This window comes from Python bivittatus, unplaced genomic scaffold, assembly GCF_059951505.1.
Source record: "Python bivittatus isolate LINGU-HERP-01145 unplaced genomic scaffold, Pbiv_v1 ctg000850_np1212, whole genome shotgun sequence".
NCBI lineage: Eukaryota > Metazoa > Chordata > Lepidosauria > Squamata > Pythonidae > Python > Python bivittatus.
The window spans coordinates 48,236,328-48,252,856 of NW_028277112.1; the positions used below are offsets into that span (position 1 = coordinate 48,236,328).

The 16,529-nt window shown below is 39.9% G+C and overlaps 1 protein-coding gene across 4 annotated transcripts in view; it reads left to right on the forward strand.

The window, feature by feature from the left end:
• CCDC171 (coiled-coil domain containing 171) overlaps nucleotides 1-16,529 on the forward strand; it is a 184,814-nt gene that overhangs the window by 53,760 nt on the left and 114,525 nt on the right. For all 4 annotated transcript variants that reach the window (XM_025166216.2, XM_088129964.1, XM_088129965.1 and 1 more), the window contains 4 exons: nucleotides 4,128-4,230; nucleotides 12,159-12,265; nucleotides 14,376-14,465; nucleotides 14,885-15,085. In XM_025166216.2, coding sequence (XP_025021984.1) covers nucleotides 4,128-4,230; nucleotides 12,159-12,265; nucleotides 14,376-14,465; nucleotides 14,885-15,085 — 501 coding nt within the window. The remainder of the gene's footprint in view (nucleotides 1-4,127; nucleotides 4,231-12,158; nucleotides 12,266-14,375; nucleotides 14,466-14,884; nucleotides 15,086-16,529) is intronic.

Below are 16,529 nucleotides of genomic sequence, written 5' to 3' on the forward strand. Positions count from 1 at the left end.
GAGGCAGCCCAGGAGTTCATGGCTACCATGGCGGGCATGGGCCTGTCCCAGGTTATCCGTGACCTGACTCAGGACTGGTCTCACACCGGACTTGGTTTTCTTGTCAGAGCAGTGGCAATGTGATCTGAAGGAGGAATTACAGCTATCCCCCTTGTCGTGGTCAGATCATGTCCTGGTGGCCTTGAGATTCTCTTATGCCATTCCCCTCCACAGGGAGGCAGGACCCATTCAATCGGTCTGCCCCCAGCAACTGATGGACCCAGCTGGGTTCCAAAAGGAGCTGGGGGTTATACCCGAGAGTCTGCTGCACAGTCCAGTGGAGCCCTTGGCCGCTACCTGGAATAGGAAAGTGGCTGAGGCCTTGGACAAGATCGCACCCATGCGACCTCTCTTGACCCATCGAACCCAATACTCCCCATGGTTTACGGAGGAGTTGAGGGTTTTGAAAAGGGTTAAAAGACATGTAGAGCCTCACTGGAGGAAAACAAGGACCGAACCCAACCAAACACAAGCTAGAGCCACTATTAAGGTCTACCTTGTGGCAGTAAGAGCATCGAAATTTCAATATTTCTCTGCTATTATTGCATAAGCCGAATGCTGCCTGGTGGCCCTGTTCAAGATCACCCGATCTCTTTTGGGAAAGGGGGGCTCAGTGCAGAGGAGTTTTCTAGGTATCTAGAAGATAAAATTGCTCAAATCCAGTTCCAGTTGGATACCAAGCATGAGGCATGGTCTATAGAGATGCCCAGGGTACGTTCTTACCCTGTTATCTGGGAACAGTTTGATTCTGTTGAACTGAGAAAGTGGATAGGGTCCTCCAGACAGTCAATGCCACCACCTGTCAACTAGATCCGTGTCCCTCCTGGTTAGTTAAAGCTTCCTGGGAGCTGACATGTGGGTGGGTCCAGGTAATGGTGAATTCATCCTTGAGGGAGGAAGTGTTTCCAGCTGCCTTTAAGGAGGCACTGGTGCACCCCCTCCTCAAGAAGCCATCATTGCATCCCATCATACTGGACAATTTTCGTCCAGTCTCCCACCTCCCTTTTTTAGGGAAGGTGGTTGAGAAGGTGGTGGCACTGCAGCTCCAGAGGATCCTGGAGGAAACGGATTATCTGGACCCTTTTCAGTCAGGTTTCAGGCCCGGATACAGGACGGAAATGGCATTGGTCATACTCATGGATGGTCGCTGGTGGGAGTGGGATGGGAGTAGTGCATCCATCCTTGCTCTTCTTGACCTCTCAGCAGCTTTCGATACCATCGACCATGGTATCCTTTTGGGTCGACTTGGGGAGTTGGGAGTGGGCGGCACAGTTTTGTACTGGTTCTCTTCCTTCCTCCAAGGTCAATCCCAATTGGGTGTTGATGCGGGTGAGAGGTCCAGCTTGCGGCCCCTCCTTTGTGGGGTGCCCCAGGGTTTGATACTCTCTCTGTTCCTTTTTAACATCTACATGAAACCACTGGGTGAGATCATCCATCACTATGGGATGAGGTATCATCAATATGCTGATGATACCCAGTTATACATCATCCCGGGTGAGTTGAGTGATGCCGTGACCACTCTTTCACAGTGCCTGGAGGCTGTGGGGGTCTGGATGGGGTGCAACAGGCTTCAGCTGAATCTTGGTAAGATGGAGTGGCTATGGATTGGAGGCCCCTCTATATCCAAGGATTTACCATCTTTGGTTTTGGACAGGGTTGCACTGCCCCAGACGGATCAGGTGCGTAATCTGGGGGTCCTCCTGGACTCACGACTCCTGCTCGAGGAGCAGGTGGCAGTCGTGGCCAGGAGAGCCTTCGCCCACCTTCGTGTGGTACGCCAGTTACGCCCCTTCCTGGATCAGGAGGCTCTCCGGTCAGTCACTTATGTCCTGGTCATCTCTTGGCTAGACTATTGCAATGCGCTCTACATGGGGCTACCTTTGAAGAGTATCTGGAAGCTACAGCTGATCCAAAATGCGGCCACATGAATAATTTTGAGTGCCCCAAGAATGGCTCATATAACACCTTTACTACATGAACTGCATTGGGTCCCAGTCTGCTTCCAGGTCCAATTCAAAGTGTTGGTTATGACCTTTAAAGCCCTACATGGCATGGGTCCAGGTTACCTGAGGGACTGTTTTATCCCTGTCACATCAACCCGTCCCACCCGGTCAGGCAGAGAAGGCATGTTGTGGGTCCTGTCAGCGAGAGAATGTCAACTGGTGGGGCCCAGGAGGAGAGCCTTCTCTGCCATTGCTCCCACCCTTTGGAACATTCTCCCCCAAGAGGTGCGGCAGGCCCCTACCCTACCGGCCTTCCAGAAAAAATTGAAGACCTGGCTCTGCCAGCTTGGGTGGGGGGGATAATAACTCTACCCAATCCTGGCGGTGGCTAGCGCCTTGATGACACTTCCTGAGTGATCACCAATTACTTAGGATCTTTTTATTTTGTATTTATTATTGTAATATTGTAATTTTAATTGATTTTAATGGTTTTGTAAACCGCCCAGAGTCGTTTAACAAGATGGGCTGTGACAAATACAATAAATAAATTAAATAAATAAATACCACCGGGAATTACCAGGGCTGTAGTCTCTAGGTATCAGCCCCACCAGACAGGCCATAAGAAAGCTAAGACTACTTTTATTGAGAGTGATATTGCAAGTCTGATTATGTTGAACCTCTTCCTCCTTATTCCCATGTGAATTGGACTTAAGATGTTTAAGACTTAAGAGGAAGTGGACAGTGTTCTCATGACTCTAAGCTTGGCCACTTGCTCCTAAGATCCAGCTAACTAAGGCTGTCCAGTGGGGTAACGTGTGGTTGGATTCTAGCAGTGGTTAATTCAACCTTGAGAGAGGGGATTGTTCTTCTGCCTCTTAAGGAGGTGTTGGCACACCCTCTCCTCAAGAAGCCATTGCTAGATCCCACCATACTGGACAACTTTTGTCCAGTGTCCAACTTCCCTTTTTTAGAGAAGTGTACATAGTTTTGGATGTAGAAATGGGAAATATTAAGAACAAAAATTAATGAGGAATTTCATTCTAAAACCAATGAAGCCAAATTTCTAGATATGAAAAGGTGAAATAAAGGAAAACAAGGGAAGGAAACAGTCACATACAGAGAATTATGAATAAAATCAATACAGTCAGCTTACTTGCTATGTCCTTGAGTAAGATCTTGGGCTCCACATGTGTTCATTGCAGAGAAGCTGGTTGAAGAAAAATCTTATGGGCCTCATGTTTGGATATCTTTAGGCAAGACCTTTTAGTTCCTCTTCCTTCCTTCTTTCTTGCCTTTCTGTTTTTCTGAATAGTTATCCCTAATCTTACAGAACATGAGTGAAACTAGCAGCCTCTTTAGGGAGACTTGTTGCTTTGCCCAGTCAAGGACTATGCTTCATCTTTGTTGTCCTTCATCTAGACCAGTGTTTCTCAACCTCAGCAACTTGGAGTTGTGTGGACTTCAACTCCCAGAATTTCCTAACTGGCATGCCAGCTGGGGAATTCTGGGAGTTGAAGTCCATACATCTTCAAGTTGCTGAGGTTGAGAAACACTGATCTAGACAGTAAATCAAGAATTACCTAGTGGCTACTTGCCTAATTATAAAAGTACAGTCTGGTTTTCAACCAGCTGTAGCTTTCTATAGATGAGATTACATGGAAGAAGCTATTTTGGAAAACCAAAGCTGAATTCCATCTACCAGGCCTCTCGGCATAGAACTAATTTATCAGATTTCTTTAGGGACACCTTGGTGTCATGCCAAAATTAGGGGTTTGTCACATTTCCCAACCAGTATGCATTTTCCAGTAGAGGAGAAAAATATGAATAGCTCCTGGGTAATGTTTTAGTTTGTTCCTGATGGGTTACTTGAGTACTGCTCTAGCAGGAGAAAATTAAAATGATGCAAAATCCATCATTTATAGTAACCTGGAAATGCAGTCATGGTGGCACTACTTCCTTGAAATACTTTCAACCTCTCTCTTTAATTGTGTTACTTTGGTAATGGAAAATTCCCCAGATTTGTTTTTGTTTCACTTAAATATTAGTCCATTGTGTGCCTTGCAGCAGCATTGGTGGTTATGAGTTGCTCTTCTATGCCTTTAACATCTATATTTTTTGCTTTCTTCTCCCTCCTGCCAAATGAAGGCCAAAAAACGCCAGGCCTTCCTAACGGAGACAAGTGAAAACAATGTGAGAGAGCTGGAGTCACTTCTGGACAGCTTTATTATGTCAAGCCAATGGACAGCAGGTGAGTTGAAGCTATGAAATGACAGATGCATCTATCAATGTTCCAACATCGCTAAGTAGGGGAATTCTGCAGATGCCTCTTACATTCCCTCTTCTCAACATGCTTTGATTTGATGACATGATAAGAGCAGCTCTCGCAGCAGTTGAGTGGCCTCACTGGCTGAGATGGGGTGACTGAATGCAGGCCTGATGTTGTCAGCCCAAAACTTGATTTACAAGTGTTGGGTTGTTTGTGATTGGTCAGGAAAGGGCTAGCTAGCTGTGCGCTAAAGCCATATGAGAAAAATGTCCTGACAGCGGACTTGCCAGGGGAACAGATGTTTTTGATTGAACTGAGCCAAATTCAGAGGCAACCTTCAGCTACTTAAAGGTTATGCATTCAAAAAAAAGTCATGTAGGACACAGAGTTTAACACATTACTCTTTACAGTGTTAGTTTAAAGTCAGCTCAGGGGTAATCATTGCAGTTATGCCAAGGCAAATTCCACCCCAACTGAAGTGCAGAAATGGCTTTTTTTCTCCTCATTGTCTTCCCTGTGTCATCAGTAATGTTAATTCCAAATGGAGGAAAGTGCTGAAAGAATTTTCAGAAATGAAAGGTCTTTTTTCCTCATTCTTTTGGGATTTGTTGTTGAGCCACTATAATTCCATCTTTACGCATATCTGTCTTCCTTTCCAGTTGGTAGCCAGAAGGGTAACCAAACTCACAAAGGAGAGTTTAACCCTATTTTATTTTGTGCAAGTGCTTGCAGTTTTACAGAAGCAGACAATATGCATTAAAATGATCTCATAAAACTGTATCAAGCAGTCTTAAGCCTCGGCCTCCCTTGCTTTTTCTCCAAAAGTGAAAAACAACCATACTGAATTCCCCCCTCCATTCCTCTTTTTCTGCATAAATCTGTCCTATCGCTTGTATTATTTTTCAAGACTATGCTGCTGGTTGACCACCCACCTACAGTCAGAGGGGAAGTAATTCTAGACAGAAATGATCCTGATAATACATATTTTACAGTGACAGAAGCGGCACGGAAGACTTCCTGGCCTAGTTCCGTCTCAGTTCCATGGTGATACAGCCACCGTTTGTATTAATCACAGTTTGGAAGCTAGGACTTTTCCCACTACATAGTTGAGATTTGTTTTTTGCTTTCACACAGCAGGGATTTTCTTGCCGTTCCCTCTTGCCTTTGAGCTTTCTCCATAAATGAGTATTGATGCAATTACCATGAATTTTTCATGGTTCTAATCCAACCCAGCCAAAGATTTGAAACCAAAATCCGACCTGTGTCTGGGGAGATGGGGAGACACAGGACAAAGCTTAGAGAAACCAGGGAACTGAGACTATTGAAATTGGCTAAACTTCCTCTTTTTCAGAAGCATTGAATGAGTTTCTGAACTGAGCATTCTGGAACAACTTGGTTAGTGCAGAGGTTTTGGCAAGGGGGACTGAGCTGCCTGGAAAAAAGAGCCAAGGCAATACAAGTTGAAAATAATTATTCACATGAAACATATGCTTTTGTGTGTAGGTATTATTTTTAGTTTTAATGTTAGAGTTGTCTTTGTAGTCTTGGGGAAAAAGATGTCAGTGGGAAATATGCCATATCCTAGTTTCTGGGATGATTCCTTTCTTTTCTCCTTTCTACAGATTTAACATTTTTGTACTGTGCTACCACATCAAGCCAGACTCTGACTAGAGCATGCCTTGAGGCTGAACAGAAGAATAGGCTGATATTCTGCCCTGCTTCCTTAAGTTACTTGAACAGGGTCATGCCTTGTTTTCAGCACACTGAAACAAGAGAGATCAAATGAATGATTATGGCTAAATATAATAAAGAAAGGTGACCCGGTTTTTCTGTAAAGTGAATCACAAATTAAATAGTAGCCCTCTTCAGATCTACTCACAGTAAAGTCTCCTTGGGTATAGCTAGGCTGTATGGCTGCATGTTTGAGGGGCTGAGCATCTGGCCATGTAGTCTTCTATGGGTAATATGGAAAGACAACTAGTATAGAACTACTGTGTTTGGGGATAGTTTTGCTTTAGGACTACAAACCAGCAGTAGCATAGCACTGGGGAGAGACAGAGATGCAGGCCTGTGTTGGTGTCGTAGACAGATCAGTGGATTTGTTCTCTGAGGAGACCACAAAATGCTCACCACCCTAACTACACAATGATTAACCATGAGAATTACACAGTAAAGGAAAACTGCCTTACCAGAACACAGAAATCACAGAACTGGAATGGAATTCATACTTAAGCTGCCTCTCTTATGAGTTGAGAAGATTTTTTGAAGATTTAAACAATTAGAAATATACAGTGTAAGAGGCGAGCTGATAACCATCAGTTTAGCCACTCTGTGCATCTGATGAAGTGAGCTGCAGCTCATGAAAGCTTATGCCTTTTAATAAAATGTGTTAGTTGGAAAAGGTGCTACCAGAGTGCTTTTAAACAGATATATAGGACATGCAGTTCCTTTTTACATCCTGTATATTTTTTTTGTATCTTTTAACATCTTACCTATTATGTTTATTACTCCCTCTGAGGACCCTAGAAAGCCTCTCATCCCAGATAAAATATTATTACATTTTAATATCAAGTGACTTAGTTCAGGTTATCCTCTCTATCCAATATCTTCTCATAAAATACCTCTGCTTGATATATTTATTTAACATTTCTTAGTGCATTACTTTTTTCTTGAGACAGAGGTTAATCTAAAGATTAAATATTAGTCTACTACTGGTCTGCTGGAAATGCGTACAGAAGGCTTTTCCACACTAACAACACAGACCCAAGTTGCAATGCACGCACACACGCACACACGCACACACACACACACAACTGTCTATAAATTTATATCTGGACTTCTAAAACAGCATCTCTGAACACCAGTGTGTCCTTCTTTGGCCCCTGCTAAGCTCTTTGCCCCACCTGAGTTTTTCAATGTTTTGGAAAATAAATATGGTGGTAGTGGGTATAAGAGGCTACAGCCCAATAGTTTGTTTGAAAGTATTCCTATCTGCCTTTAAAAAAAACAAACCTAAAGCTGGGCTGGAGTATGAGTGGAGAGACTCCTCACATTTCGATTTCTGGTACATTTTGTCATTGACCTTGCTAGCACTGCAGCTTTTGATGCCAGTCATTTTGAGAGAATGCCATAGCATGCTCTTGACATTTTAGTTGTGTCTTTTGGTCCCCAGTGGTGGAAGACCCTGGGCTATAATGACTGATAATGGGTTTTAGGGATTCACACAGGAGTCTCCTCCAATCTTTTCTGGAGATGCCAAGATTTGACTGAAACTGTCCATGTACAGTGCATGTCCTCTGTCACTGAGTAGTAAGTATACTTATTATGGTCAAAGACCAGTATATAACGAAACTCAATAGTCTAAAATGGGGGATGGATGGATGGATATATATATATAAACAAACAAACAGGTTGCAAAATTAATTGGGCATATCAATCAGTCAGTTGCACATTTCACATATGACATTGCAGATTTAGCTGCACTTAGGGTAGTTCTATCACTGAGCTACAGCCATTCCTCACATTCTAGCTTTCATATGTTGGGGGATGTCTGGTCTCTGCCTCTGATATGGTTGCTTCTAGCAGTATAAAAAATGTCTATCTGTGTGATTGTGCTTTCTTGTATGTTTATGTAACAGGGAAACAGTTAAAGCGTAGTTTTTGACTAAAGGTAGATAACTAAACACTTCAGCGTGGTGGTAGAAAATGCCTGTTTGATTGAAATAGGTATGTGCGCTAAGGTTTTATTGGGGTTGAGCTCTTCTGGAGATACCTTGGAAGCTACAGTTTCTTAGGACAATAATGTCAGTAAAGTCAACAACCAGTCATCTAGCTCTAAGGCTGAGAAGTACAAGGCAAAATGTCCATTTAACTGTGGAAAGGTCAGAAAAAACAGTGCTGTAATTAATTGTGAACATAAGAGTTTCCCCTTCATGTTGACAGAGAGCAATCAACTCTTCAAACTACTATACAGCAGCTATGCTATATTGAATGTTTGGATAGCTTCTGCCCAGTTCAAGCCAGGGAGCCTGACACTGGTTAGAAGTGTTCACCTCTGTTAAAGGATGAGTCTTCTCTAAGTAAAGGGCTTAGCATGCTTTAGAAGATGTCAAACCTGCTAGAATCCTGAGAATAAAAGATGATAATGTAGTCGCCTCAGGTCTTTGAGGTGTTTAGAAACTTCCATCCCAGTTATATCATACAAGACCAGTTTTGAGGCAAATTCTCTTTCTTCCTTTGATAATCCTCCTGAATCCATAGCCTCATCTTCCAAAGGTAGGGAGTTGAAACTCAGGACCATGACCATGCCAAAGAAGGAGACTCTTGGAAGGTACAGATACAACCAGCTGTAGGCCCTGCTAGCCTGCAACCATGTCATCACATATGGGATAGGTAACTTCCTTGGGTTTGCACAGGGAATGGGGAGTGGGAAAACCTTGTTCCATGGATAGTGTATGTTTTGTTCACAAAACTGATTATATAAACTGTTTAGGAAAGTTCTTGGAGCAGAATTCATATCTCCCAGCTGGATACAGCAAGCTAGGATTGAAGTTTGAGGAGATAGAGTGACTGGCCTGTAAAAATTCGATTTCATTTACCAGATACCTTATGCAGTAGTTTGCCAGTTTAGAGTGCATATTGCTCTCCCAGGTGGCTAACAGTGAAAGGTGTACCATCTACTTCATTACCTAATAGTCCTGAGATAGCTAGGCTAATTTCAGTCATGGGACTGAATCATCCTAGCTTTTTTATCCTGGGGAAATACTGTGTCCATGCTTAGTTGCTAGCTAGGAGTGGCTGAGGACTCGATGTCCTCCATGACAACCATGGACTGGAAGCAACTAGTCCTTGCTAGTATATGGCCTAGCGTATGCAGCAGATCACATGTTGGATTTGGTGAAGGAATTCTCTGTAGCTCTATTGTCATTGGCAGATCATTCCCTGGTTAGTTTTAGACTGATCCTGCTCTTGGAGGCACAGTTTTATCTTGGTTCTGTTGCTTTCATTTGACTATGTTCAGAAAGTAGGGTTGGGGGATGATTGTTCTATATCACGGCTCTTTGCTTATGGCCTCCTTCAGGGTTCTATATTGTTGCCCAGTGTTGTTCAACATCTGCATGAAGCCACTGTGGAAAATTATCTGGAATTTTGGAGAAGTATCCTTGAATGTTGCTTAAGTTTCATAATGGGCTAGATAAAGGAGAATAAACTGAAATTAAATCTAAACAATCTGAAGGTGTTGTTGATAAATACAAAACTGAACTCAGGGATTGAAATTCATCTGGTTTTGAGTTGTTTTGAACTCCCTCTGTAGGTGCAGGTTTGCAGTGCTTCTTGATCCTTAGCTGTCACTGAATTTGATAGCTGTAGTGAAGAAAAGTTTGTAAGTTGTTTGTACAGTTACCTGTGCCAGCTGTGTCTCTTCATGAGCTGGTTGGGTTCAGTGATGGTTACATTCTGTCTTGGTTATACCCTTCCTGATTATTGCATAGCACTATATGAGACTATCCAGAAACTCCAGTTATTGCAAAATGCAGCAGGTAGGCTGCTAACCAGTGCAAGGTAAGGCATGATATGATGGCTAGGCTAAGAAAGATCTTTACTGATTGCCAGTTGCCTGTTAAGGTATTGGAATTTACCTTTAAAATCATAAACAGCTTTGGACCTGACTATCTCTCTTGTTACAAATTGATCCAGTTGTTAAGATCTGCAGGAGTTGCCCTTTTGAAGATGCCCCTCCAGTCAGAGGCTAGTTTTTCTTGCACATGGAGAAGGGCCTTCTCTCATCCATCACTTCCAGGGTATGAAACACATTCCTTTGAGAGTTGCATTTGGACTCCCTCCTCTGTTATCTGTAAAGACACAACTCTTCCACCAGGCTTTAATTTATATGGTATTTCTTTATTTCTTTATACTTTATTTCTTTATTATTTCTTTATTCTTTATTTCTTTATTATATGATATTTATTTCTTGCACATGGGGAAGGGCCTTCTCTCATCCACTGCTCCCAGGGTATGAAACACATTCCCTTGAGAGTTGCATTTGGACACCCTCCTCTGAAATCTGTAAAGACACGACTGTTCCACCAGGCTTTAATTTATTATATGGTATTTATTTCATTGTTAATTTTAATTTGTAACTTACGTTTTTTAAAAATTTTGTTAACAGCCTTGAATGCTTGCCAATGTGGTAATGCAGGATAGAAATCAAATTAATAAAATCAAAACATTCTTGAGTTAAGCACTGTCATCATTTTCTCATTTCAGTAGCTTTATTTTACTTTACTTTTTGTATTTAAGTTTTCATGGAAAAGAGGTTGGAGACATGGAGAAAGGCATTAGAATATTCTTTGCCACAAGTTGTTAAAGTATCCAACTTTCATGGTTATTATCAGAAATAATTGTGGTTATGGCAAACAGGAATTTTGGTTGCAATAATAACTATGAATGGATGAGAAACAAGAGAGGGTTCAATTTAGATAGAGAACACATTTTGGATTGAAGCTCCTTGGAGCTGCTTTTCTTTCAGAATAAAATAGCCAATTTTAGAGTTCTTTTTTAAAGAAAAGAAATGTGAATAAAGTGATATGTCTTTGGCTTGTAGGGTCTTTAGTCTTTAGAATAAAGAATTGTGCTGGCTTCATATTTATTTATTTCTCAAGTATTATTTTTTTAAATTCCTTTTTTAATATGAGAATAGGCTTTGAAATGTGAGATGCAGAACTGATGGCCTCCAAATTCAGTATCCAAGGAACAACTCTCTTAATAAAGGGTATACCTTTAATATCTCAAAGAAACTCAAGAAATCACAGTGGTCTTGAATCATCTTCAGACAGTTATTTGCATATTCTTTTACACATCTTTCATAAATATAAATTTATATAGAAGGTAACAGTGGCTCAGTGTTGGAATGTTGTTATAGAATTGGAGGTTCTGGAAAGATTCCTTTAGCCATCGTGTAGCATGAGACCTTGCCATATTTACCAATCATTTGCACCCATGCCTTTTGGAAACTGCAATAAAAGGACCACAGCTAAAAGTACATCCAGATCACACTGCTTCCAGTAACTTCTGAAAATTGAGTGCCAGTTCTCAGAATTAAGTCAGTTATGGTAGCCTGAACTCACAGACATTTTGCTTCTAATGAAGTGGCCACTGTTTTAATTATTAATTTTATAATTGGTTACAAACCTTCAGAAAGCACCTTGGCTGATGGCATGTTGAACCATGATTTGAATTCTTGAGTAAGGTCTGCCATGAATGCTTAATTAATGAACAGTCAAAAGACTGGATTTGGGGAAAAAGGATTGAGGAAATGCCACTGTTGACAAATGTGGCCATCATTTAAAATGGGTTAGATAATCATTTGGATTTCATTTTTCATTTTTTTCTATACAGGGTATGGAAAGAAATAATATTTTGAAGTTTCAAGTGCTTTAACTTGCACCCAGGCAAAATAGGAAGCCCTGTGGTCCTTGGCATAGAAAGAAAGTTTCTTTCTAAAATGTATGGCAGAACATGAATCATTGAAGGCACGAATACTCTGCACTTGAAAGCAAATGTTTGTTTCATTTGGAGGATGATCTTTTTTGAACGACACGTAGACTTGCAATCATTAGATACCTTTAAATAAGATTGGAGGTAGGCCTCAAGATGTGTAGGAAAACAAGCTAGAGTTCATATTTTTTCATGTGGTGAACTGCAGCCACAGTGCAAAAATTTTTCCTCAGCTTTATTTGATATTAAAGAACAGATCCACTAGTGTGCCTTGGAGAAAACATAGTGATTGTTCAACATTCTGTATTGTCACTGGAGCCCAACTGATTTAAATATCTCTGTTGCTCTTGGAGAAGTTTTTCTGTCTCTGTTCAACTCTAAGGGCTTTGTTTTGATTCTGTATTTTTCTTCAGGCATTCGCAAGGACAAAGATAAACCTCCAAGCTTCACTCTTGTCCTTGAGACTTTGAGGCGTACCTTGACAGATTACCAGAACAAGCTAGAAGACGCATCTAATGAGGTAACAGTTGCACTGTTCAGCTCCACATATATAGCCTTCAGCCCCCAATACTAGAGATTCCTTGCTTGTTACAGAGGTCAAAACACTGGGAATGTTGAGTTGACAGCTTTGCAGATAAGAAGAAGAAATAATTTTTTGCCACAGTTCTTCCTTTAAGCTTGCCCTGTGGTCATGATTCACTTAAACTAAGAATGTGTTTAGCTCTGTGTATATATTTATGTGATTTTTTTAATATTGAAATGCTGTAATGCCTAATTATTTTTAGTTAAGCTATGTGTGTGACAGGTTTTTATTATCCATTTGAGATTTAGTGTACATTTTAAACTATAAAATTATGTTCACATAGTTTACTACATGTGTTTCTATCCAGTACGAATTGATAGCAGGTGAATAAATGTACATACTTTAACATTAAGGGGAAAATGTATTAGAATTTGAGTTTTTGCTGTCTTAATATATATAATATGTATGCATTTTAAGAAAGATGTTTGTGGAATATTTTTGTTAACATCCTCAAAGTAGGAATAGTTAAATCTGGTTTTGAGTTTGTTCTTAGTGTTTAAAATTAATTAAATAGATCCTTGCCCCCCCTCCCACCCCCACCAATGTACATAAGCAGGCATTCTTGGATTTATGTCAGTTTGGATTGCAATGTTGTATTCACTACTCAAGAGTAAACCTAATTAAACTTAAAAGACTTCTCACAGCACCATATGTCTCATTACCTTCTCAGGGTGTTAAGTTTAACTGGGCTATTGCTCAGTTAAGTTGTTCAGTTTAATGGGATTATTGATAGAGCTATAAAACATGTGAGTTGTGTGCAAAAAGATGATTTGATTTTTAGCAAACTGCTACAGTTTTGACTTAAATATAAGTTAAAAATATCAAACTCTTACAAAGACTTTAGAATGTGTTTGATCCGAATAATTTTGAAAACAACAGTTAAGATTTAAATCTTTTGTAGTCAAGTCTTTTGTGCTATCTGAGGGCCACCAAATAATTTACAAGGGAAGCAGTTATACATTTTGGTACACTACCACCCTTACTTAGTCTCTTTTGTTAACAACCCACACGTTTAGTGGCCTTTTGAGGCTAGGCCCTTAATATCCACCGTGAATTGTTATTTGGGAGGATGAACATCACCTGATCTTCAGCGCAACTGAAAAGCCAACTCAGCAGGCTTTGGCTTAGGAGCATGTTTTGTTGTGAACTGATGCCAGAGACAGCAGTGGGAGAGACCAAAGAGGTGACTGTTTAAAAAAGCAGAAAGAGTATTCTGTCAGCAAGAAGAATGAACTGTCAAGAAAATAAATCGCAAACAGTCCAGGGCCAACAGATGACCTGCCACAAGACTTCCCAGTAGGACTGAATGGGCCTGACCCTGAAGTTGTCATATGGAGCCAGAGACCACAGCATACCCTCCTGATAGGCAGATGGGATAGCTCTGTGCCCTTTCTTAGCCTTGTTGATAGCATCCCTGTCTTCTGGTGTTCTGTTTTCCTTGCACTGTAATTAATAACTAAACTTTTCTGAGCAATTAAATAATGGGATAATCAGAGCCATGTTCAGAAAAAAAAATTGTCTTCATTTTGCTTGTAAACTTTCTTCAGCCATTTTAAAAATGCATACGTATCATAATAACCTTTTTCTATTAATGTATTCAGTCAGAGCATCTTAGTAGGTTTTTACATGTTTTACCATATAAGCCAAGTCAGGCTGAGACTATGAGGCTAAACGCATTTATCTACATGCCCCACTGAACTTAATAAAATAACTTGCAAGTAAATGTGCACGCAACTGCTGTATTGAATTGATAAATTGTTTGGGGGAATCCAGTCCTTGTGGATGGAAAATATATATAAGGCAGCTGTAGATACTGATATAGAGCAGACAGGGACACCACAATGAAATAAAAGCAGCAACATCTTAAATTTGAAGAACGTCTAGTGTCAAGTTGCCCATTGCTGTAATATTTGCCAGTGTGTTCCCTGCGTTTTACTCCCAGGAAAATCAGTCTGCATGAAATTTCGGCTTTAGCCTGTAGGCAATCAGGCTGAAATTTCATTGCTCTTGAATCTGATACATTGTTTACTACATATTTTTTTGCTAGCAAAAGAAAATGACAGTTCTTTCTGAGAAGATGGTGAAAGAACTTGAGGCTTCCCAGCACCAGCTAAGATCTCAAACTCAAGGACTTCAGGTATCTCTGTGTTTAACATGTCTGTTAACTTAAACCCAAATGTATATTCTTCTAGTAAGTTTTGTCTTGATTGTAGCTATAACCCTGAAAAGTTCTTATGCAGGGATTGTGTTAGCTGCAGCAGGATTTCTCCAGAATAAATGGTTTAAGACTACTAATCTGTGATGGTTTTGAAAAATGCTAGTGCAACGAACCTAAAAGTAAAACAATAGTTCCACTGGACTCATTCTAGTGGCATTGTTTAATTTAATTGTTAATTCCGCAGGTTTGTTATTGTAGTTAACCATTGGAGTAAATGGCCTTGTTTGTGGAACATTCAGACATGTATATCTGAAAATAGTTATCAGATAAAGAAGATTGTGCTTTATTGCATGAAGCCTTTATCTTTCCTTTTTTTTTTTTTTTGGTACTACTTTTAGGAAGCACACAATAATTTTACTGAGGCCAGCAAGGAGTTAAATAATCTGCAAACTAAGTGTACAGACAGAGAATCTTTAATAGCTACATTAAAAATGGAACTACAAAACGTATTGCGTTGCTTGGAGAAAGAGAAAGTGTGTTGCACAGAATATAAAAATGAAATTCAGAAGCTGACACAGACTTATGAGAAGGATACAGAGGTATTACCAGAAACAAGATGATTGTCAAAAATATTCTTTAATTTTTACCTTTCATATTTTCATATATCAGATCATTAGTCTATAGATTCAGATTTATGCCACCACAATAAGAAATCCAAATAATTGCTTTCCAAAACCTATATGAACGTTTATTTCTGGCATTATATTCTTATTTTATTTTTCCACTTAATAAATAAGAGTAACCTGGGTTATTCCTTCTAATCTGGTTTGTTTTCCAATTTGGTCCTCCTGCCATCTTAACCCTTTTTTGGTTTGTTTCTTATTCTTGTTTTTAATGTTTAATCAATTTGTAAACTGCCCAGAGTTGCTGGGAGTTGGGTGGCATATAAATGTAATAAATTATTATGATGATTTTAAATTATTAACTGCGGAACCTATCTGATTATTTACATTGAGAGAATATCATTGTTTCTGTCGAGATGGGAAATGTAAATATTATATAAAGAAAGATGCCTAAGGATTTTTTGGAACTTAATGTTTAGCTGAACACAAATACATACATTTGAAACATATCTGCATTTGGAATAGATTAGCTGTTTAATCCCTTGGCCCCAATTCCTATTAGCTGTTTCAAATGGCAAGTCCAAGAGACAAGTTGGATCTAGGTCATTTTACCCACCCACCAACAGTCAATTTAGCTTGCCCGTTCTTGGGATAGCAACTGATTGTAGCATTGTGTGCAGTAATTGTTTCATGAACTGTTGTTTTGAAACATGCTTTCCACCATGATGTTTATCTTATTTTAAAAATACATAGTTTGCTTGTGTTTAGAGTTTCGTTTTCTTTTGCACTCACAGCTTTTCTGCACTAGGTATGTTGAATGTATTCTTTATTTCAATTGTGCTGCATATTGTGCTCATTATTGTAACAAATATGAGAAGGAATGCCAAGCGAGTAAAAAGGAAACATTCTTTCCACCCTTCTTACAGTCTGGGATTTAAATTGTGTCCATATGAATCAGCTGGAATTGTTCTGCTCATCAGATAGTGATTAAAGTAGAGGAAACTAGAAGCCTGACTATATTGTAAAGTCAGCATGTCTACAGTATTGTGGTTGGGTTCAACATGTGTGAATTGATTCTAGGTCTTTGGATTCCTTTTCCAGGCCAAATAGATGATTACTATGCTTGGTTTATCACAGCCCAAGCAAAAAGGACACAATGGCGACAGATTAAATTAACAAGGAGAAGTGAAAGATTGGATGGAAATGCTTTTGTTACTATTTCACCGTGTGTTGTTGGTGTTTTCTTCCGAGCGATTTAAACACCAAAATATGGTTGGAAAAATCACAACAGTAATTCCAGTTTTAATGCCTTTATGAAGTTTGTTTGGAAATGTCTTGGGTTGGGCTGCATCTAAAGCATGCTAAAAGCAGTGGAAATCTTTTCATTGAAGATAGTGGGTTTTGGATCACATGCTCAAGT